This window comes from Amblyomma maculatum, chromosome 4 (assembly GCF_055883805.1).
Source record: "Amblyomma maculatum isolate TAMU_Amacu chromosome 4, ASM5588380v1, whole genome shotgun sequence".
In the NCBI taxonomy this organism is placed as follows: Eukaryota; Metazoa; Arthropoda; class Arachnida; order Ixodida; family Ixodidae; genus Amblyomma; species Amblyomma maculatum.
The window spans coordinates 129375726-129403177 of NC_139347.1; the positions used below are offsets into that span (position 1 = coordinate 129375726).

The following is a 27452-nucleotide window of genomic DNA, read 5'->3' on the forward strand; positions in this document are numbered from 1 at the left end:
CCCCCGCACGGCTCCATCATGTTCACGCGCATCGAGCAGACGACGCACGTACTCCGCCTTCGCCAAACCCCGCCCTCGTGGCGACGTTGGGTCACGTGACAGCTGCGAGGGACCTGCATGGTGGTGGGCACTGAGGAACAGACATGGAGTCGGCTTGCCTCGAGTGGTAAGCAAGCGTTGGTTAACGCTGGTGCAAGTTGTCTGCAGTTAATCGAGTGCAGTTTTGCCGGAGAGCATTACCAATCGACACGGAAGACAAAAAAGACACCGCGACGCCTTTTCTTGAGTTCCTAGTCTTGGCGTCTTTTATTTATGCAGGCCACTCGGGCTCGGTAGTGCAGCACGTGTTGTGATTGGAACGTGTGTGTGTGTCATCTCGCGGCAGTTGAAGCATAGAGAAATCTCTTTCTCTATGGTTGAAGTGACTTTATTGCCTTGCAACGTCACTGACCTTCTTCAAACACGTCGGCAGTGAGTAAACACTTTGCGGTGTGGCTAGCGTAGCGTCTGGCGGACGGGCTCTCGGCCAAGGTATCGTGCCTCTTGTTTGCCTGATCGAACTTTTTGAAAATGAACCTCGTGCTCAATGTTTTCTTACTTCGCACTATTAAAGTGCGCGACATCCTTGTTTTGCTGAATCTGTCTGCTGTGCTTCGCTTAAATTTTATTCTGTAGTTGCAAATCGTCTTCTCGTTCAAACGCTTGTTTGCACGTTTCGTTGGTGAGGGAGGTTAACATGATTGACAGGAGCGATATAAAGCGGGCCTACGCTGCAACATAAAAGCGTGAACTGAAGCCCCAACCTACTGTTTGTAGTATGTAAGTACACCCTCGCGCCGATGGGTTCCCCCTTTTTTTTTTTTAGATTTATACTTTCACAGTTATGAAATTTTTTGCGCAAAAAGTTTTTACCACCATCAATACTTTCCGCTTTCAATTAAAGTTGCGGTTATTAGGAAAACCTGGGACGAAGCGCAGACAATTGGAAAGCGTCATGTTTGGTGGAAAGCGTCACGTGATCGCGCGCTAAACTTAGCGGTACACGCACTCACTCTGCTACCGGAATTGGAGCGCAAGTGACCTGAAGATAAGCCCACAGAAACATCTGCACGCAATAACATTTTGTGGCATCAGTGACACTTAAGTATGGCCGGATCTAGTCTGGTGACAACTGGAGGAATTGCCTGGCTGGCATCCTCCTGACATTTATTTTTGATTGCGTGCTAAGTAGAAGCAGCTGGCAATTTGCTGCGGAAAGTTTGATCTCAGGTAGCTCAATGGTTCCATACTGCACTGCAGTGCCGAATGTTTGTGGACAGAACTTGACCACTGCTTGAGTTGCAGCTCACTGCAAGCATGCATCATACGACAGAGAGAGAGAGCAGGATGATATGCAGCCTGACATTACTTCTTCTGCTTGTGCACTTGTACTGCACAGAAACTAAGAGTGTTGATACTTTCGGCTTGTTCCTTGGGCTGTATTAAATCAAGATGTAGACAATGAAGCACTTATTCTGTGCAGTTTCCACTGGGACTCAGATGCCTACAGCAGGTAGGCCATTATTAGATGATTTCTACATTCTTTACAAGTCTAATTTGCTAAGTGGATGACAGTTTACTGACCTGATTAGAGACCGCTAATCTTGACCAATAAATTTTAACTGCCTGTCTGAATTTATTTTCACTCTGCAGTCTGCATGGTGATGATAAGTTTATCCGCACTAAATCGTCGGGCATGTCAAATGTTTGTATGTGGCTGACATGCTACATTGTGCATTGAGCGGCAGAGTTACTGAGTGCAAGGACAGCAGTTTTCTAGAAAGTTAAGGTAATGTTTTATATTTTGCCGCACCGGGCAGGACAGTCGGTGACTTCTTTTCCACCATATTTCCTCTAGATTCCCAACCAAATGCTCATCGACAAATGTTTCTTATCAACTCATAGTGGGATGGTATTGTTCCGTGAATCATTTAATGCCATGCTTAGTGCTGCTGTAAAGCTGTGCCCTTATACCAGGTGGTATGCAAGGCAGAGCAGGCCAAGCACTGCCAACCTAAGAAATGATGGAGCACCAGCCAAACACTAGTAGTTGCTTTGTGCAGCTATGAGAACACAAACCAACAGTATAATGTGATGAGAATTGTCAGAAAGCATCTTTCTCATTGTCTGTGCAGTTCTTGTAACCGCACAGTGGCATTAATAGTTTCTGTCAGCTTGATTTGTTGACAAAAGAAGACAAACACCTATGTGAAGAGTGTGGAGCTGAACTCATTGTAAATCATGTTTCTTCTCATGCGCTGGACTTGAAGCACTTAAGAAAAAATTACAGCCAATTTGCATAGTTAAAGGGCTGTGAAGCAGGTGCGTAGCACTGCTTCCCCTGCTATATTTTCATCAAAAGCACGGCGCAGCTGCGTTGTGAGCTCCCTTTTCACCATCTTTAGTGGTTCTCAATACCTAGCGGCTCAGAGCCGAGGAAGCACCATGCGCACCCAAGGCCGCGTGCTGACTAACACTACGGTAGAGAGCCAGTATTTATGATGGGCAAGCGACACGCAGCTACTCAGTCTGGACTAACAGGCGCTTGTGCAGCATTGTCGGTGACAGTCGTGACGACCGCAACTCTGATACACACCACCCTCTCATTGGCTGTAGCTGAGAGGCCGTTCTGCCTTCTCATTGGCTAAGACGCACCATGTGGCACAACGTCACCTAGGCTCGCGGCATCGCCACTGTCTCCTTCGTACCTCAAGAGCAGGCGTCGGACTGCTGGCAGTGAAATCCATAATTGTGGCCAGAAGGCATGCTTCGCACCAAAGATGTTTGCCTCATGAAAAGCGCAATCACTTGGCTCGCGAACGGTGGTGCATCACAACGAACACCATATATTTTTTTCTTGTTAGTGAGGTGGCAGTCGTGGTAAAACATGCTAAATATTACGGTCTAGTGTTCATAGCTGCCTGTGATATCTGCGCTACCGGGCCCCTTCCCACATAAAGAAAACAAACGACAAAATACATCGTGATCAGGCCCCGTCGCGCACCGAACAAATCCTCATTGCGGCTATCACTGGTGGGTTACAGGCTTGGTGCAAACTCAAGTATGTACTTTTCATCATGCACCGATGCCACCTTCCTGCCTTCGCGCTGCATCTGCTGATCAAACTCGACCAGCCACTCATGGGAAAAGTGCGCGCATCATCCATGCTTTCACCGTTATGATGGTAGCGAACCGGGAAAACAGTGAGGGTTCTTGGATTTCCCTATGACGAAGGCGGGGCACTTGTGCCTGCCGTCCATGTTGGCACACTAGAAACGGTCATGCGCAATTTACTTTGCTTACTGTCCTTACAGGGATTGCGTTTGACAGCATGCGTCTGATTGTAGCATCTAGAAAAACAGCCTAGTCCTATTCCCATTGTACAAGTCCCGGTTTGCATATGTTTCTTGGATGCAGGACAGTGTTTCCTCAAGCCACTTCTGCCTGGCGTCAACATTGAGCAATCCTGCCTCACCTACGACTGCTTTAGATGATTCCATGTCTCTCCTTGAATCGTTGAATCCAACCACCACCAGGCTGGAAATGGATGTTGCGCAGGAGGTATGTGAAGTGCTTAGCCTTCTCCACTAAAATCGGGCCTCTAATCTGCAGGTTTGCTGCACGGATGTTTAAAAACCACTGGGAGAGCGCCTGTTCTATGTCTTCGTAGGCCCTATGTCGAACCCTTTTCCGGCCGTCGTCCATTGCATGGTCAGCACTGGCATCGCTTTCGTTCTCAATCTTGAGCATGTTGCGGATGATGCTAATACTGTCGGTTGAGTCAGGCCGTACTTTCGCATAAAGGTGCACACTTTTATGCTGTCCTTGTGCTCACATACAATGTTCCAGAAGGATCCTCCAGCGCTGTTCACAAAAAATCCAGGTCTAGCAAGATCGTGGCAACGATGATGGCACTCTAGGAGAACCACGCTAGAAAGACATGTGCATGAATGCTATTGCACTCCTGCTATAAACTATGCAACCGCAAAGCGTGGGCCTGGACAAAGCAAATAGGGGAGGATAGTGCAGTGCACCAGGGTTAGTGCCCCCTCAGATTGGACTGCACTGTGCAGAGTCAGAGAGGTCACAAATTCCGCGGTCTCGAGGGGGAGCGTTCAAAGCTCTCCCTCAGAAAGGCCGTACCTAGCAGTGCCTTATGCCTTCCCTTCTCCATGTGAGGAAGCGGTCCGTCCTCCCTCACGTCTCCGCGGCATGCAAGCTTCCCCGGCGCATCCGGACAACGCTTTGGCTCGACTCGCTCTGTCCCGATTTCTTTTCTTTCTTTTATTATCGCTGCAGCGGCATTGTCTCCGCGTATGTGTGCACTTTTGTGGTCGCCGTGTTTCGGTGTTTCTGTTGACTTTCAGTGACCATATTTGATTGTTGTAACTGGTAATAGTATTTACTCGCATAATGCTCGCACTTTTTTCCACGGAAAATTGGTGCTAAGTTGGGGGGTGCGATAATTATGCGGGGAAAATTTTCGAGCAGATGTTTTAGAGCGCTAAAAGCAAATTTACATAGGCGCTTATCGGGATTCTTAGGTCAGCTATATATGTTATATATAACATATAAGTAATGTGTTGGTTATAAATATAACCAACGCACAAATTGCTAAACCACTTTATTTACCACACGTAGCCTCATCATCACTCTGCACGTTTCGGGGTATAAGGCTCACAGCAGACCGCACAGTTCTACTCTTGATCAGAGGCTTGATCCAAGTTCGTGTCGACACTGCAATCGCTGTCTCCAGTAGTGTACTATGCAGAACTTGTTGACGCTGAAGTGCCTGTTGGAAGCGCGGTTGCTGTGCTGTAGCCCGTACTCGAAAGCTTACAGCTTAAAAGCAGCTGTATAACTTCGTACTGTCCCACCGCGATGCGGCACCAAGAACACGGTAGACAGTGGGACAAAGCAAGCAACACAGACGGAACGAAGGAACAAAAACTGGCAGAGAAGTGACAACAATCTGTACAGATGTACGACACGTAGACCGACACTCCCGGATCAACTCGAAATGGGGGAAGCCAGCCTGTCACTGTCGGCTCCCATCGTTTTCTTGCGAACAAAGTGAAGACAAAAAGAACGGCAGGGCGTGTGAACGACAATGAGACACGGATACATTTCACAAAATGGCGACGACTGCAAGCGTCATGTAGGTAAAAAAAAAAAAAGACAAGCATAACCGATGGTGATCTACCCGAGCACGCTATCGCCGCCTAGTAACGCGTGCACACAACGAGGCCAGCTAAGTTCATTAGCACTCCAAAGATGGCGCTTGTTACTGCTAGCAGACGACTGCAGTAGTAATATTGGTGGTGCAGTGATTATGCGAGAAAAAAAAATTCAAAAAATTGATGCCCAATGTGGGAGTGCGAGCATTATGTGAGTTGGAGCATTATGCAAGTAAATACGGTATAATATGGGGAAACCATTGTAATAAGCAGTGTATTTTACAATAGCACACATGGCAAACCTGACGGTGCAGTGGCTGCCCGTTGTTATACCTATATAGAAATAAAGAATGTGTCTTAGTGATAAATAGCTAAGCAGTTATCCAAACTATTACTCTGTGTGGTGCTTAAGGTTACCGTTTACGAATTGCTTGGATGCGTCTTGGTGGTCCTGGGTGATGTAGTAGTGACCCATTATTGCACCTTTTGCTGCTTAACAACTACCTGACTGCATAGAAGTAAAGAATGTATTTTAGTGATAAACAAGCTAAGCAGTTATCCAAACTATTCCTCTGTGCGGTGCTTAAGGTTAGCGTTTACGAATTGCTTGGATGCGTCTTGGTGGTCCTGGGTGAGGTAGTAGTGACCCATTGTTGTGCCTTTTGCTGCTTAACAAGTACCTGACTGCATAGAAGTAAAGAATGTGTTTTAGCGATAAACAAGCTAAGCAGTTATCCAAAGTATTACCTTGTGTGGAGCTTAAGGTTAGCGTTTACGAATTGCTTAGATGCATCTTGGTGGTCCTGGGTGAGGTAGTAGTGACCAATTATTGCGCCTTTTGCTGCTTAACAAGTACTTGACTGCATAGAAGTAAAGAATGTGTTTTAGTGATAAACAAGCTAAGCAGTTATCCAAAGTATTACCTTGTGTGGAGCTTAAGGTTAGCGTTTACGAATTGCTTGGATGCATCTTGGTGGTCCTGGGTGAGGAAGTAGTGACCCATTGTTGTGCCTTTTGCTGCTTAACAAGTACCTGACTGCATAGAAGTAAAGAATGTGTTTTAGTGATAAACAAGCTAAGCAGTTATCCAAAGTATTACCTTGTGTGGAGCTTAAGGTTAGCGTTTACGAATTGCTTAGATGCATCTTGGTGGTCCTGGGTGAGGTAGTAGTGACCCATTATTGCGCCTTTTGCTGCTTAACAAGTACCTGACTGCATAGAAGTAAAGAATGTGTTTTAGTGATAAACAAGCTAAGCAGTTATCCAAAGTATTACCTTGTGTGGAGCTTAAGGTTAGCGTTTACGAATTGCTTGGATGCATCTTGGTGGTCCTGGGTGAGGTAGAAGCATTACATTTTATTGCACATCTTTTTTCAGTGAGGGAGGAGCTACTGCATTGGGTAAGTGGCAGTGTCCATGCTGCTGTTTCGCAAAGACTCAAGGGTACAGTAAACGGTGAGTGTATTCATGTCATTTCATGATGACTAACATCCAGGAGAATTTTATAGCTCACAGGCTCAAGCTGTTCTTGAAGATAGGTCTGCACAACGCACTGAATTGTTCTGAAACGTTGGTTAGTTGTCGGACTTTGTGAAGGTGTCAATTTTTGGCAGTCAATTTGCATCCTAGTCACTGTGGATGCAGGTGGGAGTACTGCTTTATACTTTTGCATGTTTGGTAGTAGACAGCCATGGGTTCCGAAGAACAAAAATAATGTAAAGCTAGGCACCTTGGAAACAAGGTGTTTTTCGGTGTTTGAGGCATAATTACTTCCACAAGCCGGGAGGAGCCGTATGAGTTTTCAGGACAAGGCACTCATGTACCATGGATGACACCGTTTCTTTAAGATATCTCTTCGTGGTTTTGTCTGCCATGTTATCTGCTTGTACGTGTGCTGCAAATTCTTTTAGCAGACTGGCATTTTGTTGGCTTAATAAAGTGTCAGGAATTGGCAACTGTTTTCGTTGTTCAGCTTGCTTTCAATGGCATTGTGTATGTGTCTAGAGAGACAGCAGGACTGCCTTGTTATGCACTTATTTTGTCCCTGGCTGTGGTGATTTTTTTGGGGGAACTGACAATCGATGGCAAATTATGATGACTTGTGATGAAGATGTGAGTGCTGCCATAACTTCTCCACACGCGTATTCTTAGCCAGAAACCTGCTATGCGAGTTTAGGAGTTTTTCCTTTGAACTTTTGCATGGTTATGTTCCCAATCTGCTCACAGAGAAATTCCGCCGAAAAGCCAGAACTAACTTTAAAGGAAGGCCACTATACCCTTACAAAAATGCATGTTGGGTGTCTATAGAAATTCGGACCAGATATGTCAACATACGCTGTTGAAACTCTATCGATAATCATCGACACTTTTGAAGGTGCCGTGTTGACCACATGTGGAGCTCTTTTGGAATAGTGGCCCATGTGTTTCTTAAGAGCGTTTTTCGAATTCGCGCCACTGAAATTCTGTTCATTTCAGGCTCAAATGTTTCACAAACTCTGCAAGTGACGCTTTTTGATTTTCTGCTACCTTTCCACTCCTGAACAACAGAAAATAGTACATGACCATCGGTTTGCCAGGAGCAGACACGAGGTGATTTTCATTAATGCAAAAGTAGTGCAGTACATCTCCTAGCTGTGATAAGTCACCACATTCTGTTCTGCCTGACCAATCAACAATCCTGTCTGATTAGTGCTGGTTAATGATAAGCATAGTGAGGCTTAAAAGAACAAAACAGATCTTGATCTTTTAAGCCCCGTTATACTTACTCACTCATTAACCTACACTAAACTGACTAAATTGTCGATTGGTCGAGCAGAACATAGAATGTGTTGACTGACCGCAGCAAGGATATGTGCTGTGCTACTTTTGCAATAATGTAAACCACCTAGTGCCTGCTCCTGGCTAACCGTTGATCACACACCATTTTTTGTTGTTCCGCAGCGGAAAGGGAACACAGAATAAAAATGCGCGTTAATGAGAAAGAAAAAATAGGGATTGCATCTTTAGTGAACCCATAACTTGAGCTGGGTTGTTTATTTGCTTTATTTCAATTCATGTGCAAGGTATGACGCCAGGCTGTTCTTTGTGTAAAACGCTGATACATCCGGGAACTCCTCGCATGTGATGCTGAAATAAACAATGGAAACCATAATTAAGTTGCGGTATATACTAACCTAAAAATAAAGCAAAGGCATTTGTGCGCTGCTCCACGTCATAGCTCAAGAAATTTCTTGTCTAAAATGAGTTGTCACTGTCTTTCACTGCTTAGATGGCGTCGACCGCTGCCTCCACAACTCGGCAGCACTACCACATCGTTCATTTCTCCCTGATAAACAATATATGCTGCCGCCAAAGATCCAATTGTGAATATAAATAGCAAAGCGCAGGTCACAAGCATTACTACCCAGAAAACTTCAAGCGAAATTACCAACTATAGGCACTGAAATAAGTGGAAACAAAAAACTGCAAAAATGGTAGAGCTGCACAGATTCAGATAACCCACAATGTGTGACAGAGGCATATTATGATCTCGATAATGTGTCTGTCTCAGCGCGAGTACCGTATCGAAAGAGTACAGCACTGTGCCGAACAATCCGTCAAAAACGGTCACCATATAAAGGAAAGAAAGAAAATGTCGCCACCCCAACTGGCGTTTCATCGGCCCCAGCGTCCGTGTTAGAAACAAGCCTCGTTCTCTCTCTCTCCCCCTCCTTTTTTTTCGGACGAGGCTGGCTTGCCTGCTAGAAATATTTACATGCACGCTTCCCCTTGTAGCACACATTGTACAAGACTGGCACAAACACAAAAAGGAAAAAGCAAAACACTCACCAAAGTGCAGACGCTCCGCCCGCACCGGCTTTTCGCCTAGAATCCAAAACGCCTGCAACTGTTGAACTTCTTAAACACGCCCTCCTTGCGCAGAAGCTGCCGCCCAAGAGCGGAGTCCTCCGAAGATTTAGACTTAAATGCGTACGTTCGCACTCCAATTTGAACAAAACGATCTTCGTGATAATCACCAGCGAAAAACCTACATACGGTGCTTCGCTCACAGTGCAAGATGCGACCACGGTGGCGGGAAAACGCCAACTGAACTGGCACATCGCCGCACTCAGCGTGCCCGCGTCTGCGTGCGAAGAAAACGGGGCGCAGAAGAACAGCTTCGGTGAAAAGGGGAAGCCGCCGCCCCCGCTACCCCCGCTGCGCGACTCCGGCTATACTGAAGCCAAGGTCATCTCCATGAAGACAAACCACAGAGTAGGCAGGGAGCGGAGACCAAGCGGGAAGCGACTACCCCCCCCCCCTTTTTTTTCCCCCCAGCCAACAGGAAGCGACCCTCGACCCCTCCGGACATGCTGGCGCCGTTCGCGGGGCACGGGGGAAGTGGGGTATGGACAGGAGGAAGGCGGTCGCCGAATGCTTCTTTGAAAAGGAGAGTCGCTGACAGAAGACGCTTGCAATCTTGTTTTTTTTTTTCTTTTTTTTTTTTCATGCGCAAATGTTTTTGCTTTGAGTGTGTATTAACTCTATAGTATCCGTGGGATCAATCCGTGATTATTAGAACCCTTCAATGTTTAAAGCGACTTCATTTTAGCATGGTGTCTACTTTAAGAAAGGAAAGAAAAGAAAAAAGTAACAGTAAAACTCTCCAAAGACATAGAGCGGTGGAGGATTCCAATACAGACTGCACCTCATTTTGCGGCAATAAGCTACGATCAAAAACACCTAGGCTTGGGCAGAATGTCAGACCCTGAAGCATATAGTGCACTTTGCAACTGGTTTAAAAAGGCTCTGTCCTGCCCTACATAGTAGGTTCAATCTAGGATCCTGTTAGTAGATGACTCACTGAACTTGTTTTATGATAAATATAAAATAATTCCGACGACTAAAGTTACCATCTGCGACATACAGAAGCTGATCCATTACGGATTCTGATTGACATTCTATGATGTATTTGCATTATTAGTGGAGCCTTTGCCATCATAAAGTTTTTAGGGGCATATTTTCACTGTGTTGTTGCGAAGCTTGAGCTAAGTGTGCACAGTTAATATGCACTTTTATATAACATGAATGAGCACGCAACTGCATGCTGCTCTTATATTTCCCTTTGCAGAATGTGGCCAATAGTTGATTACAAGTGAGATCAAAAATGCATAACGAAATTGTTACATCATGTTCTTATCATTGGTGCCTAAAACTACTTAAAAACATGAGTCAGCATGAACATTATACGCCGATTCTTCGTGAACGTTGAAAACTGACAACAAAAAGCATTTAGAAAAAATAGCACAAAAAGTCTATTGGGTAGAACACAATGAAAATTCTGTTGGCCCTGTAAAGATTGCACTCAGCTGGAGTTGAATGTCTATCGAAATTCAGTACATTCAAAAGGTGGTCAATAGTCCGACAATAGAGTTTCAAAACTCATTTTTGTAAGGGTAGACTAGACTGAATATCACTCAAAGGTACATTGCAATTCACTTCAAACTCAACAAGAATGCAAAAACCATTTTGATCAGTCACATCGCAATGCCAACATTCAAATTGGTCAGTACGTGTGGCTTCAGCGCCAGTAGCCCATTACAAATGACACATCTAAACTTGTCGCTGAGTTAGAAGGTCTCTACAGAATAGTGACTAAAAGACACCTGTCATTTATGTAGCTCGTCTCGCCACTTGCCCATCCTATCAATATTTCGTGAGAATTGTTCTTTTCAGCCAGATCCAGTTATTCTGGCCACCGTATGTCGACCAAGCTCTGCTGCACCCAAACTCCATAATCATTTGAAAGTGCTGTGCATAGCGAAAATGGGGATATATCTGCTCTCTCCCAGAACAAACAACATTACAGCAGACTGTGTTGATGAGGACACTGAGAACATTGCTTAGGCAGAGCAGCTTCCTTGTGTTTCCACTCATTCCTGTTTTTCATGTTCACTCACCTAGGCAGCTGGAAGATTTATGAAAAGTGATGTCAAATAATGGGAGTTATTTTTTTAAAAGAAGGGTGGGATGTGACGGTGTTACCTTCGCCATGTGCACATGCATAGCAGGAAAGCCACTGTAAATTTGCCAGTGCACATGTGCACGCCGTGCCTTGTTCCTTTGAATCGGTGAATGTGAATAGCCGCTCCCGCGTCTACACTCTATCTGTCTTTTATTGATGGCATGTACTGTGCCACTGTCTTTTTGTTTCTGTAATCAGGACTTGTTTTCCCGAGCGAGGCCCGCTGGCTTGCGTGGCAGTCGGTTGAGTGCCACTAGGCTCGCCTGATGCTAATTTTCCATGACAATTTTATTTTGACCTGCGGTTTCATCTGCCCGCACACACATCCGCCTAAGAGGTTAGTGGTTAGTGTTTAAGAGAGTAGCAAGGTGCATGTACAGAGGTGAGGATCCACGAGGGGAGCTGCAGACAGGAGCCATGAACACTGTCTCGCCATATCCTTAAGGGGAGACACTGCACTTTAAACTAATTTTGTTAGTTTTTGTTACACATAGATGAAAAATGTATGCCTGATGTATTTTTTATATGCTGAACACAAATATGCAATTTATTTTTACCTATCTTGTGTCAATTTCTAAATATTAGTTAATTAATGACTAATCATTGTGGCCAAGTTTTTAATAGGTTCCTGATCAAAAATGAATAACATTTTATATCTGTGTGTTCTGCAAGAGTCAGAGAGTGCAACCATACCATTCTTTTAATTCTGGCCTCCCTGGCATAGAAGTTATAGCCTTGCCAATTACATCCATAAAAATTGGGAAAATTTCAACAAATTATTTATTATTTTAATTAAATTTCAAAAGGGAAATGTTATGCCTTTTAGATCTTATTGCAGAGAACAATTCATAAGCTTCAAAATACAATAAGAATTGTTCCAATCTGACCACCACATCTGGAGATATCTTGGGCAACAGTATGTGGAGTGGTTAAAAAGTTTATTGTGAGAAGACAAGAAGCAGTTTGAAAACAAGGCCGGAGTTTATTTGTTGCAAATAAGAACTTGGACTTTACTGCAAATTGTGTTAGAAGCGTCCAGGAACATAATCATGATTAACTGTTTTCTCTTGTTTCCTTTTCATGGCACGCCGGAAGTTTTCAGCACCTGCATGCTTCCTGTCAGATGCAACCGGCCATGCTGGTTCCTTCTAGGCATATATTTGGACCAATAGGCTTTTTTGATTCACGTGCAATTCCTTAAGGATAGCCTCAGTAGCAAGTTCTTTCCCAGCATTGAATCTGGCGACAGCTTCTTCTACTGCACTTTCAATAGTGTAGAGAAAGGCATGCCTGGTTTTGGGTGCGAGTGACCATATCACAGAGTGTAGGCACTCATTTGCGTTTTGCCTCTTTGGCAACACTCAAGTAGTTTCTTGTCGGAGAGGAGTGTGATATAGGTAGCAATGTCTCGGCGACATAGTCTGGGAGGTTGTACTGTTGCATTGGTGCTGGCTCCTTTTTTGCCACAGCCTTGTTGTGGATGCACCAGCTGTCTTCCCCTTTTGGACAGAGCGAATGGTTCGGTCTAGCATCTGCCGAGGTTACATGATGATATATTGCAAGAACACCTTTCTTCATGTCAATGTTGCTCTGGTTCGCCTTCAAAGGCCGCTCATAGTGAATGGATAATTTTGTAATAAGATCCCCAGGGAGGTTGCCCTTTCCACCGAGACTTTTCTGGCTATCTCCCTTATGTTTTTGCAGGATACTTCTCAGAGCAGCGTCCATGCACTTGTGAATATGGTTAATGCAGTCTTCTTTTTTGATTTTCACAAAGCCATATGCCTTTTCTTTGTGTAGGCTGTTAAAGCTCGGCTATCACTGTCGCTCAACATTGTTGTATAGTGCAGCCCATACTTTTGCCGTGATCGCCCAAACAATAATTGTGCAGCCTCCACTTCCATTTGCCCAGGCTTGCTCAAGCTGTTTTTTTGGCACTGGTGGCCAGCTCGCCACTGCTCATACTGAGGGTCATCTTCTTTCGTTTCCAGCTGGAATCCCAAGTAGAAGTTGGAAAGTACCGCAAAATCAAGCATATACCCGGTGAACAGCTCAATTACTGTACCTACATAGATGTGTGAGGAGTGGCCCCTTGTCAGCCACATTCTATCATAAGAAACTGCAATATTGCCGAGGTTTCCAAAATTTAACTCGCTGTACACAGAATTAATGGCATCGGCGCACTCGCTCATCACATGCGCGGCAGGGTTCAGTTTCTTTTTCACATACTTCTGAAATGTTTTTGGGTGCAAACCGTGTCGTCAGATGTTCACCGAATAAAAACTGTCGCTTAAAACTGTGCCCATTCCCTGTGCTCATCACGGCACGAGTAGCGAGCACATTCACTTTGAAAGGGTTGCAGGTCTCATTCCCACCTGCTCTCGGCGAGCTTCATTGCGCATTGAGTTCACGGCAAGAATCGCAGGTTAAAGCGAGCTTGACCGCTATTCCATACTCCCGGCCCGTCTTCAAAAGCATCACAGGGCTACCGCACTCTTTACACTGCGCATGCTGGAGGAGTTCGTTCACGGCTGCGAGGCTTAGAACGGTGAATGGCGTCCCGACTCCTGGCGTTCTGTCTCCCGGCCTTTCATCGACATCCCTCAGAAGGCATTAGCGGCGGGTCGCAGACATGGAAGAAAGCCTTCGCTGTTCTTCTTGTGCGTGGAGATTGATTGGCACTTTTTCTGCATCAGAAAGAAGTGGCGTATCAAGCGCAGTGTTTTCGGCACCAAGATGGGTGTCGCCACCGCACATGCCGCCGATCCTTCTGTAGACGCACTGCACTGCCTCGTCGAGGTGGTCGTCGCTGCTGCTGCTGGTGGTTCCGATGGCTCCTGACATATCTGAGGCCGGTGCCTTTGTTTTTGCCGAAAGCGTGTGCAGTTCGAAATTTTCGTTTTCCACCAGCCATCGCGACGGAGAAATGCAGTCTAATGCAGTGAAAGGCAAGGTGGCGAACAGCGCTTCTTTGTGTAGCAGATGATGCTTCTGGCATCCAATCGGAAAGCAGGATTTGTCCCATGTGATGCAAGAACACGAATTGCGTGCGAGATTTTAGTATTTTTTTGCAGCTGTCTAGCTCCACTGTGGCCAGACGGAGAACTGTTTTCCGTTAGGAATGGAAAATAGAAGAGTGCAGCTTTCAAATGAGGCCAAAATGGCCGCGCTACGTGGCATCGTTGCCACGGGGCATGAGGTTGAATTCGATTAATCTTGAGGTCTTTTTATGAGCGAAAATTGTTATATTACTGACTTTAAAATTTAATAGTACAATAAATACTAGTCAGAGGACTATAACATTTCAGGAATTGGTTTTTCAGAACCTCCAGATTCCCTCCCAAAAAAAATAGTTCAGAAAACCGAATTTTTGGCGATTTTTCGGCCTCAAAGAGCCATGTCTCTCCTTAAAGCCAGAGCTCTATATTTTGTCACTTTAGCTCGAACTGCACTTGCCATCGCATGAACAGCTGCACTACAAGTGAGAATGTAGTTGTACCCCGCTAATACCATACCATACCATACCGTACCATAGCTTGGTATTACAGATGACTTTTTTGTGGTCAATTTCTGTGGGGCCCAAACTTTTGTGTATATATGTCTCATTATTTATGGAGATTCTCTGTAACAGTGGACAAGGAGAAATGCACAGAGGCCATTGGGGTTCCTATCTTGTTATTGCATTAATATCGACAATGATGAGTTAGAGTCGAGACGCCGGTGGGAACGGGTTTATTGTCAAGGACTTGTCGGTGCACACACGGAACACCAAAGAACACGTCTCCCTACCTGGCTAGGCTATTTATACCATTGTGGTGGCGCTGAGATACAGATGGCCGTGTCCTCCTGCTTGTTATAATATGCAACATTTTTTCTTCTGTATTTTGTATCGCTACCAAGCGATAGATAATTGGTACCCATACCTTTCGGGCGTTCGCCGGGTCCTAGTGGATTGCCGCAGGGGCCCTGGTCCTACTGGCTGCTATGTGAAAGTCTATTCGTTTACTGATACCTCTCCTGATGGCACCGACTGCACAGACGTGCCGGTTTTAATGCTGTCTTGCTTTGAGGCTCTGTGTTCACAGACAGTGGCATTACCATTGTGGTGGCGCTGAGATACAGATGGCCGTGTCCTCCTGCTTGTTATAATATGCAACATTTATTCTTCTGTATTTTGTATCGCTACCAAGCGATAGATAATTGGTACCCATATCTTTCGGGCGTTCGCCGGGTCCTAGTGGATCGCCGCAGGGGCCCTGGTCCTACTGGCTGCTATGTGAAAGTCTATTCGTTTACTGATACCTCTCCTGATGGCACCGACTGCACATACGTGCCGGTTTTAATGCTGTCTTGCTTTGAGGCTCTGTGTTCACAGACAGTGGCATTTCGGACCAGGGAACCCTTGACGATTCCGCTTTACATCTTACGTGATTTGCATGACAAAATCAAAAAAATCCACCTGCCCGTACCAGGAAAGTCACTTTTGACACCTGCTTAACAATTTTGAAGCCACCAATTCGCACTTTCGTTGTGAACGGTGTGGACATATACCTCTTCGCCTGTCGTAAACTCGTGGCTGCTTCCTCTTGCATTTGCCGTGACCTTATTTTTCTCACATCTCTTTTTCCACACTGTCATTTTGCATGGTTTCAGCATGGACAGTCTTGTTCAAATTTTTCGTCCGAGAAACAATTCGCAGGGGGCTGATTCTGTTTATGAATGAGGCGTTGTCCAGTATGAAAACAGAATATTATCAATGCGGTGCTGTAAGGACCGCCTTTGGCTGGCTCTCTATCTTCGAGCTGCAACTTCAAGATACCCTTTGTGGTGTGCACAATTTAAACTGCACCGTTGGATTGAGAGTGATATGGTGGCAAGAAAATTAACTTTACTCCATTTAGCTTAAGAAATGTTGAAATTCACTGGATCAGAATTGCAGGCCATTGTCTGTCACCAGACAACATAGGCTCCTCCAAGGTAGGCAGCAGCAGTATGTGGATTGGGAGTTTCCGGACGTGCAAGCTGGGTTTCGCAAGGGCAGAGGAACTAGAGACCAGATCGCCAACCTTCGCTGGATCATGAAAAAAAGTAAGAGTTCCAGAAACCCATCTACTTCTCATACCTGCCAACTCTTCCGAATTTTCCGTAAAATGTACGAATTTTGACCAGTCTTACGATTTTACGAATCTTGCGGGAAATTTTACGGAAAATGTTTTATTTTCGGAAAAAAAAAGTGCGGACATCTATTAACATCATGGCCTCCGAGATAACACTACACGCGCGGAAGGGTAATCTCGGAGTCCATGTTAACACTATTATGGTACCTTTGGCGGCCACGAGAGGGCAACACATATTTGTGATAATATCATCAGTAGCTGCAAACGTTGTAGTGACTTCTATCGTCAACTCGGGGGAACACGAATCCATATCCAAAACTCGATACCGCCTCCGGGAGGCTAGTGGCTGTTTCTTTAGGTCCGTTCGATTCACCCTGCATGATCTACACTAGTTCATGCAGTGCACAGCAAGTGCCGTGCAAGTGCTACACTCATGCAGCGCCAGTTGAGACGTGCAGGCGTAGCGCGACACTAGCGCCAAATAGAAACGAATGCGAAAGTGCAAAAGTCGTGCAAGCCTTCTGGTTCGTTTGCGACGCGCGCGCGTGTTTGTCAGGTCTGTCATTGTTCTCTGTGTGTTCTCTGCGCTGCGAAGGAAAAGAAAATGGACCGCGACCTGCTGCCAACGGTTCTACAAACAGCTATGGAGCTTGTAGACTCGGACAGCAGTGGCGAAGAGGAACTTGAGGAACTTATTGCAGTGGCAGTGACGGAGCTGGAGAGACTGAAGCGAAACCGCATGCCTCGTTACTGTGAAGAAGTCGTAGGGCGATATTATGACTTCGAATTCAAACGTTTGTTTCGCCTGTCACGTAGCACCCTTGAAACTCTTGCAAATTCTTTCGAAGCGTCGCAGTTTTTTCCATGCCCTACTGGAGGTCGTACTCAAGTGACTGCTGAAAAGACTTGTCTTATCGCTCTGAGCTACCTCGGGCACCAGAATAGTATGTATTCGTTGGCTGACCGATTCGACGTGTCAGTCTCGTCGGTGAGTGCTTGCGTTGATAGAGTGCTGAACTTTTTGAACAGCATTAGTGCATCTGTAATCGCCTGGCCCGACCAGCGTCGGCAGGAGCGCATCAAGGCTGCCTTCTTAGCGAAAACCGGCGGTAAGGGACCACGCAACACAATCGGCTGCGTGGATGGCTGCCATGTTGAGATCAACAGGCCCGCAGAGTCGCCGCAGTCGTACTACAACCGTAAAAAGTGGCCGTCGATATTACTGTAGGGCGTGTGCGACGATCGCAATAGGTTTATTGATGTGTTTATTGGGTTTCCTGGGTCGGCCCATGACGCAAGAGTACTTCGGGAAAGTCCTCTTTTTGAAGATTGTTCTCAGAAATGCAGCAATGGATACTTGCTTGGTGACTCGGCATATCCGCTACTACCTTGGCTTTTGACACCGTACCGGGACAATGGGCGAAGCTTTGCTTCGTGGAAGAAGAAGTTCAATAAGGTGCACTTGCAACAGAGGGTCGCGATCGAAAATTCATTTGAACTGCTTAAGCAACGCTTTAGAAGGTTGTACCTTGTGGATGCCGCAAGCATTAAGCAATGCTGCCTGATCGTAATGGCGGCATGTGTGCTGCACAACATGTGCAACGAAGAGAGGGACTTCTTCGAAGACCTAGAGCATCTAGCCCCGCAAGAAGATATCGAGAATGACGAAGACTGTGACCTCACCTTTGACAGTGCTGGCAACTGCGAAAGCATGCGAAATGATATCGCTCAAACGCAGTGCTGAGCTAAATGTTTGCCTCTTGCGAACTAGCGTGCAGTTTTTAGCAGTTTCTAACTACAGCACAAACAATAAACATTTATAAGAAAAATGGTTTATTCACTGCTTTTGGAAGCCTGCCCCTCCACAGCGGCAACGAGGCGCTCTAAAAGGGCCAATTTTTTTTCTGCCCTTTCGGCCCTCTCCTTCCTTGCTTCCGCAAGTTGTTGCAGGAGGGTTTCAACAATAGTTTTTCTTTTTATGCGTTTTTGTCCTCGCTGCAGTGATGGGCCTTCCTCCGACACATGCGGTGGGCTGGACGGATCCTGGCGTGGTGACCCTCCGTTCGAATCACCCTGGCTTGTGGGCTGTTCGTCAGTGCTTGTTTCCGACGGTGCGCTAGAACATGGAAACATTTTGAGCCTTACTTTGTAAGATGCGAGCTGTACAACTACTGTGACCTCACCTGCAGTTTCTCGGCTCCATCACTCTACCAGGTGCTAATAAAATGGTAGGCGTAATGTGGTGCTCCTTCTCCAAAACACCAGCGAGTTCTCTGAAATGGGCGAAATAACAATTGATATTTTTGTAATTAACCATTACAGCAGTGATCTGCACTTACTCTTCAAACTCGAACGTAACGTGCGAGTGGCCGGACGAGGAATTCTTTTCCTTGGTCCTTTTGTATGCCCTCTCCAGGGTTTTCCATTTATTTTCTACCTGGAGAGGGCTCATGTCGCAGCCAAACTCCTCGTTTATGGAGTCCGACAGTGCTTGCCACAACATTTTTTTTGTGCTGCAAGAAACGAAACGTAAAAAAAAGCATATGCAGTGTATCAGCTACCAGATCAAACAGTTCTGAAATTAATATGCCTTGGATGCAAGTACAGTACGCTATTTTACCATGGTACTGTCACTTCAAAAAAAAAAAAAAAAAACGTTAATAATAAACTTACCGGAAGCCACCCTTTTTTCCCACTAGTGCTTTCATCTGTGGATAGCGCTCGATAAGAAAGAGCGTCTTAGTCCTGTGCCATCGTTCAGGCTCAGGAGAGCTGCTTAGAGGCGCGTTGCTCTGCGGCGGCGTGGACGTTCGGCGATCAGCCGGAGCCTGGCTACTGGCGTCGCTCAACACCGCCGATACGATTGAGCCGTCTGTGCGAGAGTATAAATATTGATGTTTTGAGTGCCAATGTTAAATATAGTTATCTGGGTCATAGCTTTGAATAAAACCTGTCAAAAGGTCGAAGGGGAGGCGACGTACACATGGCCGGATAAAGCCAACTACGAGCTTGGTTAGTACCAAGCTCAATTACGGGGAACGATAGAAAACAAAGCTAGAAGCAAACTAGACGAGTAAAATAAGAAAAAAACAAAACAAGTACCATGCAAGCACAGCGTCGGCGCATGAAGAAACACATGCACGTGTTTCTCTTTTTGTTGACCGAGTGAAGCCTTACCTGGTGTGGTGAACATGTAGCCGTGCTCTGACCTCAGTTGTTGGCCATCTTGTCCAACGATCGGTGTTAATAGCGTATCCACGCCGTTGACAACGCCAAACACGCTGCCGTCGTTTGCCGCCATACTGAAGGGCGAAGTCGCGCGCGTCTCGAGCTGTCGTCTGCAGCAGCACTGGCTGCACGCATTCAGCACCGTCAGTCGAGAGAGTGTAGAATTTTTCTCAACTAGGACTACACGACATCTACACTTGTATGAAAAGAACGGCGTCATGTAGAGGGCGCTAGCTACACTGGTGAAACGAATGGCGAAGTGCTCCACGAAGAAAACTAGTGTAGGCAGTGTAGGTGAAACGAACGGACCTTTTGTTCACATGTTTGGACAACTTTGGTGTTGGCCTCTGTTTTTGCGTGATCTGTGGCCGCATCCGACTCAGTGTGACTCTGAAGTTTTATAGTAGCGGTTTCGCAGTGCAATGGCGGGCTCAAAGCCGCGACAGTACTTCCAAGTATTTTTGAAGTCGTACGCGGCAGAATTTCCGTGCTTCGTGCCGTCTAAGAAAGGAGAGAAGTTTGGATTTTGCACCACGTGTGCCTGTGATGTTAACATTTCACATGGTGGCAAGTCCGACATCCCTTTCAGGGCCAAATTTTCAAATCACAGACTGTTTTTTTATTACAAACTCAAGGAAAAATAAAGAAAAAAATCCTAACTTGACCTCTTGGCTGATATCGGGCAATTACCATTATGATTCTCCCAATAGTCATTGGTCAGTTAGGGTCATCCTGTACCGCCTCTAGCTGTTCCACAAAGCAGCTTTTGGTGTTGCTGAGGCAGAGCCTTATGTTACATTTTGTACACTTCCACTTTGTGTATGAAGAAACACAGAGCTTGCAGCGTTGCTTTACGTCTTCTAACTGTGGCCGGTGAGCCATCTGGTCGTACCTTGTGTCAGCTGATGGGCGTGGGTTAGCTGGTCGACCACATTGTTTCATGGGTGCGCTTGGACTTGTTGCAGGCCTGCCCCTTTTTCTTTTTGAAACCTTTCCTGACTTCCGCAGCGCGTCAGAGACATCAAAGACGAAATCAAACAATGTCAGCTGCTTTGAAATCTGAAGCTGATTTGCGTGCCTCCTGTAGAGAAGCAACGAGTTCTCTGCTATGAGGTTGAGGAAGTGCACGAACATTTTTTTATACCACTTGTTGAACCTTATTGGGATCCTGTAGTACTCGATCAGTTGGTCTGCCAGGTCGACACCTCCCATTGTTTCATTGTACGTCTTCACGATTGCTGGCCGACCGACCAACACGTGTTTTTTGTCTGAAGCACTCCACCGTTTCACCTCATCTGTTGGCTCAATTCCCACATATGATGATGCGAGCTGAACAGATTTATTGTCAAGCCATCGCAGAGCTACTACGTCCTCCGTGCTTTCCACTCGATGATCAAAAGCACCTCTTCCTTCCTTACGAAGGTCCTTCTCGCTCTTCAGTGCACAGCCTCTCATGCGATTGCTGCGAATTGTACCGCACGAGGGGTGGTGGTGGTGAAAACTTTTATTGTCTGGAAGAGGCGACACCGGAGCTCCGGCATCGCTCGCAGGCGTCCAGGGAGCCTGATGTCACCCCAAGAGGCAGGGGCTAGTAGACAAAGCGGTTCGCCGCTTCGGTTGCCAGACGGACAATGTTGGCCTGTGTCGCCGGGTCTTCGCTATGAAGCGCGGTCTCCCATGCTTCTGCATCCTTGAATAAATTGTAGCCGGGGGAGTGGCTGCACTCCCAGAGGATATGTTTTAAAGTTCCTATATCGCTACAGAATCTGCAGAATTGGTCCTCCGGATTTCCAATTTGCGTGAGGTATCTCCATCTGGGAGACATGTGGTTCTTGGCTTGCAGGCGGCGCCAGGTGACTGCCTCTGTGGATGTGAGGGACCTATCTGGGGGTGGATATTTCCGCCGTCCTAACTTGTAGTGCTCAATGACTTCGTTGTAGGTCGCGAGCGTCTCGACCTTAAAGTTAGGTTGAGGCCGGCGTCCCCCCCGGATAATGAGCGCTCGGGCAAGGGCGTTGTCCGCTTTGTTTCCTGGTATGTTGGTGTGAGCGGGGGCCCAGGTTAGGGTGATCCCTCTGTCTATGTTGCTTTTCGATAATATGTTCAACGTGTAGTGTGATATTTTGTCTTTGCAGAAATTCCTTATTGCTGATTTGCTGTCACTGATGATCACCTTCGCGTTCGTACTAACGCACGCTAGGGTGATCGCCACGTCCTCCGCTGCCGTGGTGTCTACTGCGCTTGTATATATCTTGCCTTGTTCTATTCCGGACCCGTCGACTACCACCGAGGCAGAGTTCCCGTCATCGTCAAAAGCGCCGTCTGTGTAGGCAACCGTCTCGGGTGGCATTCTGCTTAGTTTTGTTACCAAGTGTTTGGCTCTGTGCTGGCGTCTTTCCTGATCGTGTTGTGGGTGCATGTTCTTGGGTATCGGTGAGATCGTGAGGGCTTTCCTAATTTTGGACTCAATGTAGAACATCTGGTGTTTAGTGCCTCTGTTCCCTTGTAGTCCTACCCAGCTTAGAATTTGCTGCCCTGTCTCAGATAGACTTAGGCGTTCGAGTTGCGCCGTTCTCGTTGCTTCCGCTAACTCTTCCCATGTGTTATGCACCCCCATTCCCTCTAGTGCCAGGGTTGAGTTCGAGATTGGGAGTCCCAGTGCTCGTTTCGTGCATTTCCTTATTATGGCGTCTAACTTGTTTTTGTCTGCTTTTTTGATGTTAAGGAATGGGGTTGAGCAGCAGATCCAACTCAAGATAAAGGCCTGGACCAGCCTCAACTTGTTCTTCTCCTTTAGACCTCTACCTCTGGCCGAGATTCTTCTAATGATGCCTACCACTTGGTTTGCATGCGCGTTTAGCTTAGCTATAGTCGTGGGATTGTTTCCTGTTTTGCTTATGAGCATGCCCAGAATTCGGATCTCATCTACTTGCACAATTTCTTTCCCGTTCAATTCTATCGAGATTCTGGGAGGAGATGCGTTGGCTGTCCTCGTCCGAGACCTGATGATTAGTAGTTCCGACTTCGTCGGGGAGCAGCTCAGCCCCTTATTTTTGGCATGGAGGTCTGTGATGTCGGCTGCCCGCTGGAGCCTTTCCTCGATAGACGCATCACTGCTCTCATTGAGCCAAACGTTGACGTCGTCTGCGTAGACGCTCGTTTTTAGCCCTTCGATGCTTCCTAATTTGCGCGGGAGGTCTTTCATAACTAGTTTAAATAGGAAGGGGGATAATATGGCCCCTTGTGGGGTGCCCCTGTTTCCTAATTTAATCTCTTCCGAGCTGAGGCTCTGCATATGCAGAGTTGCTGTTCTGTCTTTGAGAAATGATTTGACGTAATCAAAGGTCCTCTTCCCTACGCTAATATCTGACAGGCCGTCAAGGATTGCCGAGTGGCTGACATTATCAAACGCTTTGGTTAAGTCTATGCCCAATATTGCTCTTGTATCTTTGGTCTTTTGTTTGTCTATTATATCTTGTTTGAGCCTTAGCATGGTATCTTGAGCGCTAAGGTGTGGTCTGAAACCTACCATCTCGTGGGGCCAGATGCTGTTTTCGTCCGCGAATCGAGTTAGTCGCGTCTGAATTCCCCATTCCATTAATTTCCCCATTCCTTCTTCCCCAACCTTCTCCATTAATTTGCCTAGACACGAGGTCAGTGAAATTGGCCTGAGATTTTCTATACCCGGGATTTTGCCCTTCTTATGGATTAAAATTATGTTGGAATGTTTCCAGTATTTAGGGACGTCCCCGGATTTCCAAACTTTGTTAAAATATGCTGTAAGGTGAACTATAGAGTTGTCGTCTAAGTTCCTAAGCATGCCGTAGGTTATCTTGTCTGGCCCAGGTGCTGTGTTTCTTTCGAGGTCAAAGAGCGCGGTTCTGACCTCTGCTACTAGAATGGGTTCGTCCAGTAGCGGATTCTCCGCCCCCTGATATTCTTTATCCACTGCCGGGAATGCGGGGCCTATATATATATGTCTTTAAGTCGGTCGATGAGCTGTTCATCGGTTCCGTCAAATTTGTATCTGGCCTTGATTTGCTCAATGTTGGCGTGGGCTTTGGTGTTGGTGGGGTCTATGAGGTGACGCAGCATCCGCCACGTGTTGGGATGGCTCATATTCTTCTCTAGCTCGTCGCATTTTTGATCCCACCTTTTCTCTTCTAGTTTGAATGCATAGCTCTCTGTTTCTCTATTGTGCTTGGCTATTTTCTTCCTGAGCTTCCTGTTCCATTGCTGGCGCTTTAGCTTATTCTCGAGAATTGTTTTCCGGTTCCACATATTTCTAAGTTTGTTGTCTAATCGGAATGGGAGGTCATCTCCCTCTATTGTTTCGGTGGCCTGTTTTACGTGTGAGACAACAGTTGACGTCCACTCTATTATGTTTCCAATTTCGCCTAAGTCTGCTGTTGATCTGATATCCCTGAATTTGTCCCAGTCAGTTGCGGTGGCCTGTTTTGAATTATGTATGGGCACCCCTAGTTTCCTATCAATTTGGATTTCGATTATAAAGTGATCGCTGCCAAGATTTTTGCCCGTGTTCTTCCACGACGTTTTGCCCGTCCTGTGTCCTAGTGTTAGGTCCGGTGATGTGTCACAGCAGATGCTGTTGCCTGTTCTGGTTGGCTCGTTCGGATCCGTGAATAGCGAGGGTCCTGTCTTCTGAATCGCTTCCCACAGCATTCTACCTTTCCTATCGATTTTGGAGTAGCCCCATTCGTGATGATTTGCGTTAAAATCCCCCACTATGAGCAGAGGGCATGATTTTGCTGTCCTCAACGCTTTCTTAAATGTCGCCTCAAACTGCGCCTTTTTGTGACGAGAGGGGCTATAAGTGTTCAGGACGAATATGCTTCCCCTATTCTTTTTGCCGGTGAGAATTTCTACGAGTACGGCCTCCACTTCATCCGTACTTGCGTCATGTTCAATTGCCGCAATGTTATTCTTGACTAGGGTGGCTACTCTGGATTTGTCCCCTCTTCCGCTGTCGAATGTGCGATACCCTGAAATTTTGATTGGGGGTTTTCTTGTTTCTTGTAACGCCACAGCAAGCGGAGGCTCTCCTTGATTTAGAATGTGCTGTTGCAGCAATGCTTTTTTCTTTTTGAAGCCCCTGCAGTTCCACTGCCAAATTATGGTCCCTGTCTTGTCCATGATGAGTGAGAGAACGGGGCTTCCGGCCTCGAGGGAGGCTTCGGATCGGGATGAGCTCTTTCTTCGCCTCCTAGCACGGTCAGAAGTGAGTTTATTTGATTTGTTATAGCCTGGACTTTCTTATCTATGATATCGCTTAGTTTGCTTAGTATGCTTTCCTCGTGTTCCTTGAGGCGTGCTTCTAGTTCGCTCTCGTTAATGTTTTTGTGCATCTTTTTGTTTCTCTCGGGTTGAGCCGTCTCATAATCCTCTGCCTTCCTCTTTGCGGTGCCTACCGTATCTACCTCCATGCTGCCCTCGTGCTGCGCCTGTGGGGCGGCTATTCTCTGGACAGGGGTAAGCGGTCTTTTTTTTGCGCCGCCTGCGTAGCTCGCACTGTAGTGTTCGTTAGCTGACCAAAATGCTGTTTGATTTGGTTTACTGTTACCGTCAGAGTTTTAATTATTTCTTTTAGATGGCGATTTTCCTCATCTCTCTTTTCTATCTTTTTTAAACATATTGGCCTGTGCCTCTAATTCTGGTGTCATATTAGGGGAGGCCGCGCTTGCGAAGCTGACAGGCATACCAGAGTGGGTCCTCTTTTCTCCTGGTTCCCGCAGATCCGGCCAGTGGGTCTGGTTGTCTCTGGGTGGCGGCTTGGGTGCACTTGTGTTACTGGATTCGGATCATTGTTTTTTGGCCGCAGGTGGAAGCATGACCTTCGTTGGAGGCCTGCCTCTGCCCGTGGTCGCTCGCTCCTCTCTTGTCTTGTTCGCGGCCCTAGCCTCGGCCTGGGCCGCGTCACATTGTTTAACCCAGTGAGGCTTCCTGTAGAGTTCCCTGCATGTCGGGTCCTCTAACTTATGCTTTTTCCCGCAGAGAAGACACTTCGGTTCGCAGGCATGCTCCTCTGGCAGATTTCTTAGCCCGCAGCCTCGGCAGCGGGTACTGGTTGGATCTGGGCAGACGTCTTGCCTGTGCCCAATCTTGCCGCATGCGTAGCACACGTCGTACTTTTTCTTATATAGGTTGCATGGAATCTACTGACTAAAGAATTTTACGGCCCTTGGTACTTCCAGTTCTTTGAAGTTAATGATGACTGTTTCGGACGTCCTTTCTAGTCTTCTTACTGCCGTATACGTTGGGTTCCGTGGGTTGTCCAACGCCTTGTGTATTTGTTCTTCTGTCAACTGCAGATTAATCCCGTAGATGACGCCTTTGCCCCCCGCGGGCATCGCCGGGTGGCCAGTCATTTCGACATCATCTTCTCCGACTCGGATGTTCTTGATTTTGGCGAAAGCCTCTGCCCTTTCCTTGTCCGAGGTTGATATTAGGATCGTGTGGTTGTTTTTGTTGAAGACAATGTCCTCTTCTGCCATGGGGGATAGACCGGCCGCCTCCAGTATAGCGTCTCCAGCAAAAACCCCCAGCTTCTTCTTTATGTTGTCGATTCCTCCCGCTGGTCGTAGGACAATCTTCTCTGTTCCCGATGGTAGGCGAACTTGCAGCTTGTCGACCATCCTCTCTGCCATGGCTTTGTTTTTCTTCAGGTTTAATGTTTTTCGTTCCCTTCTTCTTGCTAATACTTCTGCCAATTTTTCCTCTGGGACGTATCTGCCGCCTATGGAGTGGCACCAGCCCCCTTGGTCTTTCCCTTTATCGTCGAAAGCACCGATGTCCATCTTTTCATCATCCTCTTCGCCAGTGTTGGGAGCACTTTTTTCTTCTTGATTTGCAGCCGATAACGTTGACTGTTCGTCACTTCTGGTAGTTGCCGCGGCTGATACGGCTCCGTTTCTTCTTTCTGCTGGCGTCTCCGCCGATGCTGCAACTGCTGCCCGTCGTTGTGTCATGTTTGGGCCGGCGCAGCAGCTCTACGAGCTGCTATGCCGTTGAGTTCCCTCGGTACTTCTCTCTTGTGCCGGCGTCTCCGCAGACACTACAACGCGTTGCCCGTGGGGCCTCCATGCTTAAATTCTTCGACAGCGAGCGGCTTTGGGTAGGGGCCCCCCCCCCCGAAATTCCAAAATCCCCGAAATTCCGGCCCGAACAAAACTTTTGAAGCCCCATTTGTGAGGTTTGCTCTTCATGTACTGGCGCAAGCTTGACCTTCCCTTGAATGGAGCAATTTGCTCATCCACGCTCTGTGCTTCCTCAGGGGGAACTGCCAAGCATTTTTCCTGGAGAGCATCCAAAAATGGGCGCAACTTGAAAAGAATGTCAAAATTGGGATCGTCTCTTGGCAACGCTGCATGTTGTCGGCGACGTGAAAATATTGTCTCAAAAGCTTGAATCTGTTTCTGGACATGGTCTCAGAAACAGGATAGAACTGGAGCTTTTCTGACCAATACAGATGGTATTGGAGAAATGGGATCAGCCCCATTAGAAAAAGCATACCTGCAAATTGCTCCATCTCGTCGCCGTCGGTATTGATAGATTTGCCACTTTTCTGGACAGAGTACAAATTTGTCTGCTCTGCCAAGTTGTCAAACATTTGAGATTCAAAGAACTGCCTGAAGTATTGAAACGGAGTCATTACTTCAGGTGGTGGATCGGGAACAGAACCTTTCCACTGAACGTCAATATCCGGCATGGACGTTTTTTGCCACACAAACGTCCTCTTCACTTGCTTTTTTGTGGCAGCCTTTTTTCCCTTTGCTGACTGGCTTGCTTTACTGCAATGATTGGTTGACGGAGCATCAGTTTTATTCTTGCTGCTCTCGTCTTCACTTTCTGAGCTTTAGCTTTCAGTCC

General features: G+C 46.6%; 1 protein-coding gene across 6 annotated transcripts in view; it reads left to right on the top strand.

Moving 5' to 3' along the window:
* Nucleotides 1-27452, top strand: part of LOC146192378 (uncharacterized) — a 134269-nt gene continuing 106817 nt past the window's right edge. For 4 of the 6 annotated variants that reach the window (XM_084602477.1, XM_084602478.1, XM_084602476.1 and 1 more), the window contains exons 1-2: nt 1-166; nt 6594-6671. In XM_084602477.1, the coding sequence (XP_084458603.1) occupies nt 144-166; nt 6594-6671 (101 nt within the window). In that variant the 5' untranslated portion in view covers nt 1-143. The other 2 variants (XR_014706760.1, XR_014706761.1) reach the window with 2 other exon arrangements.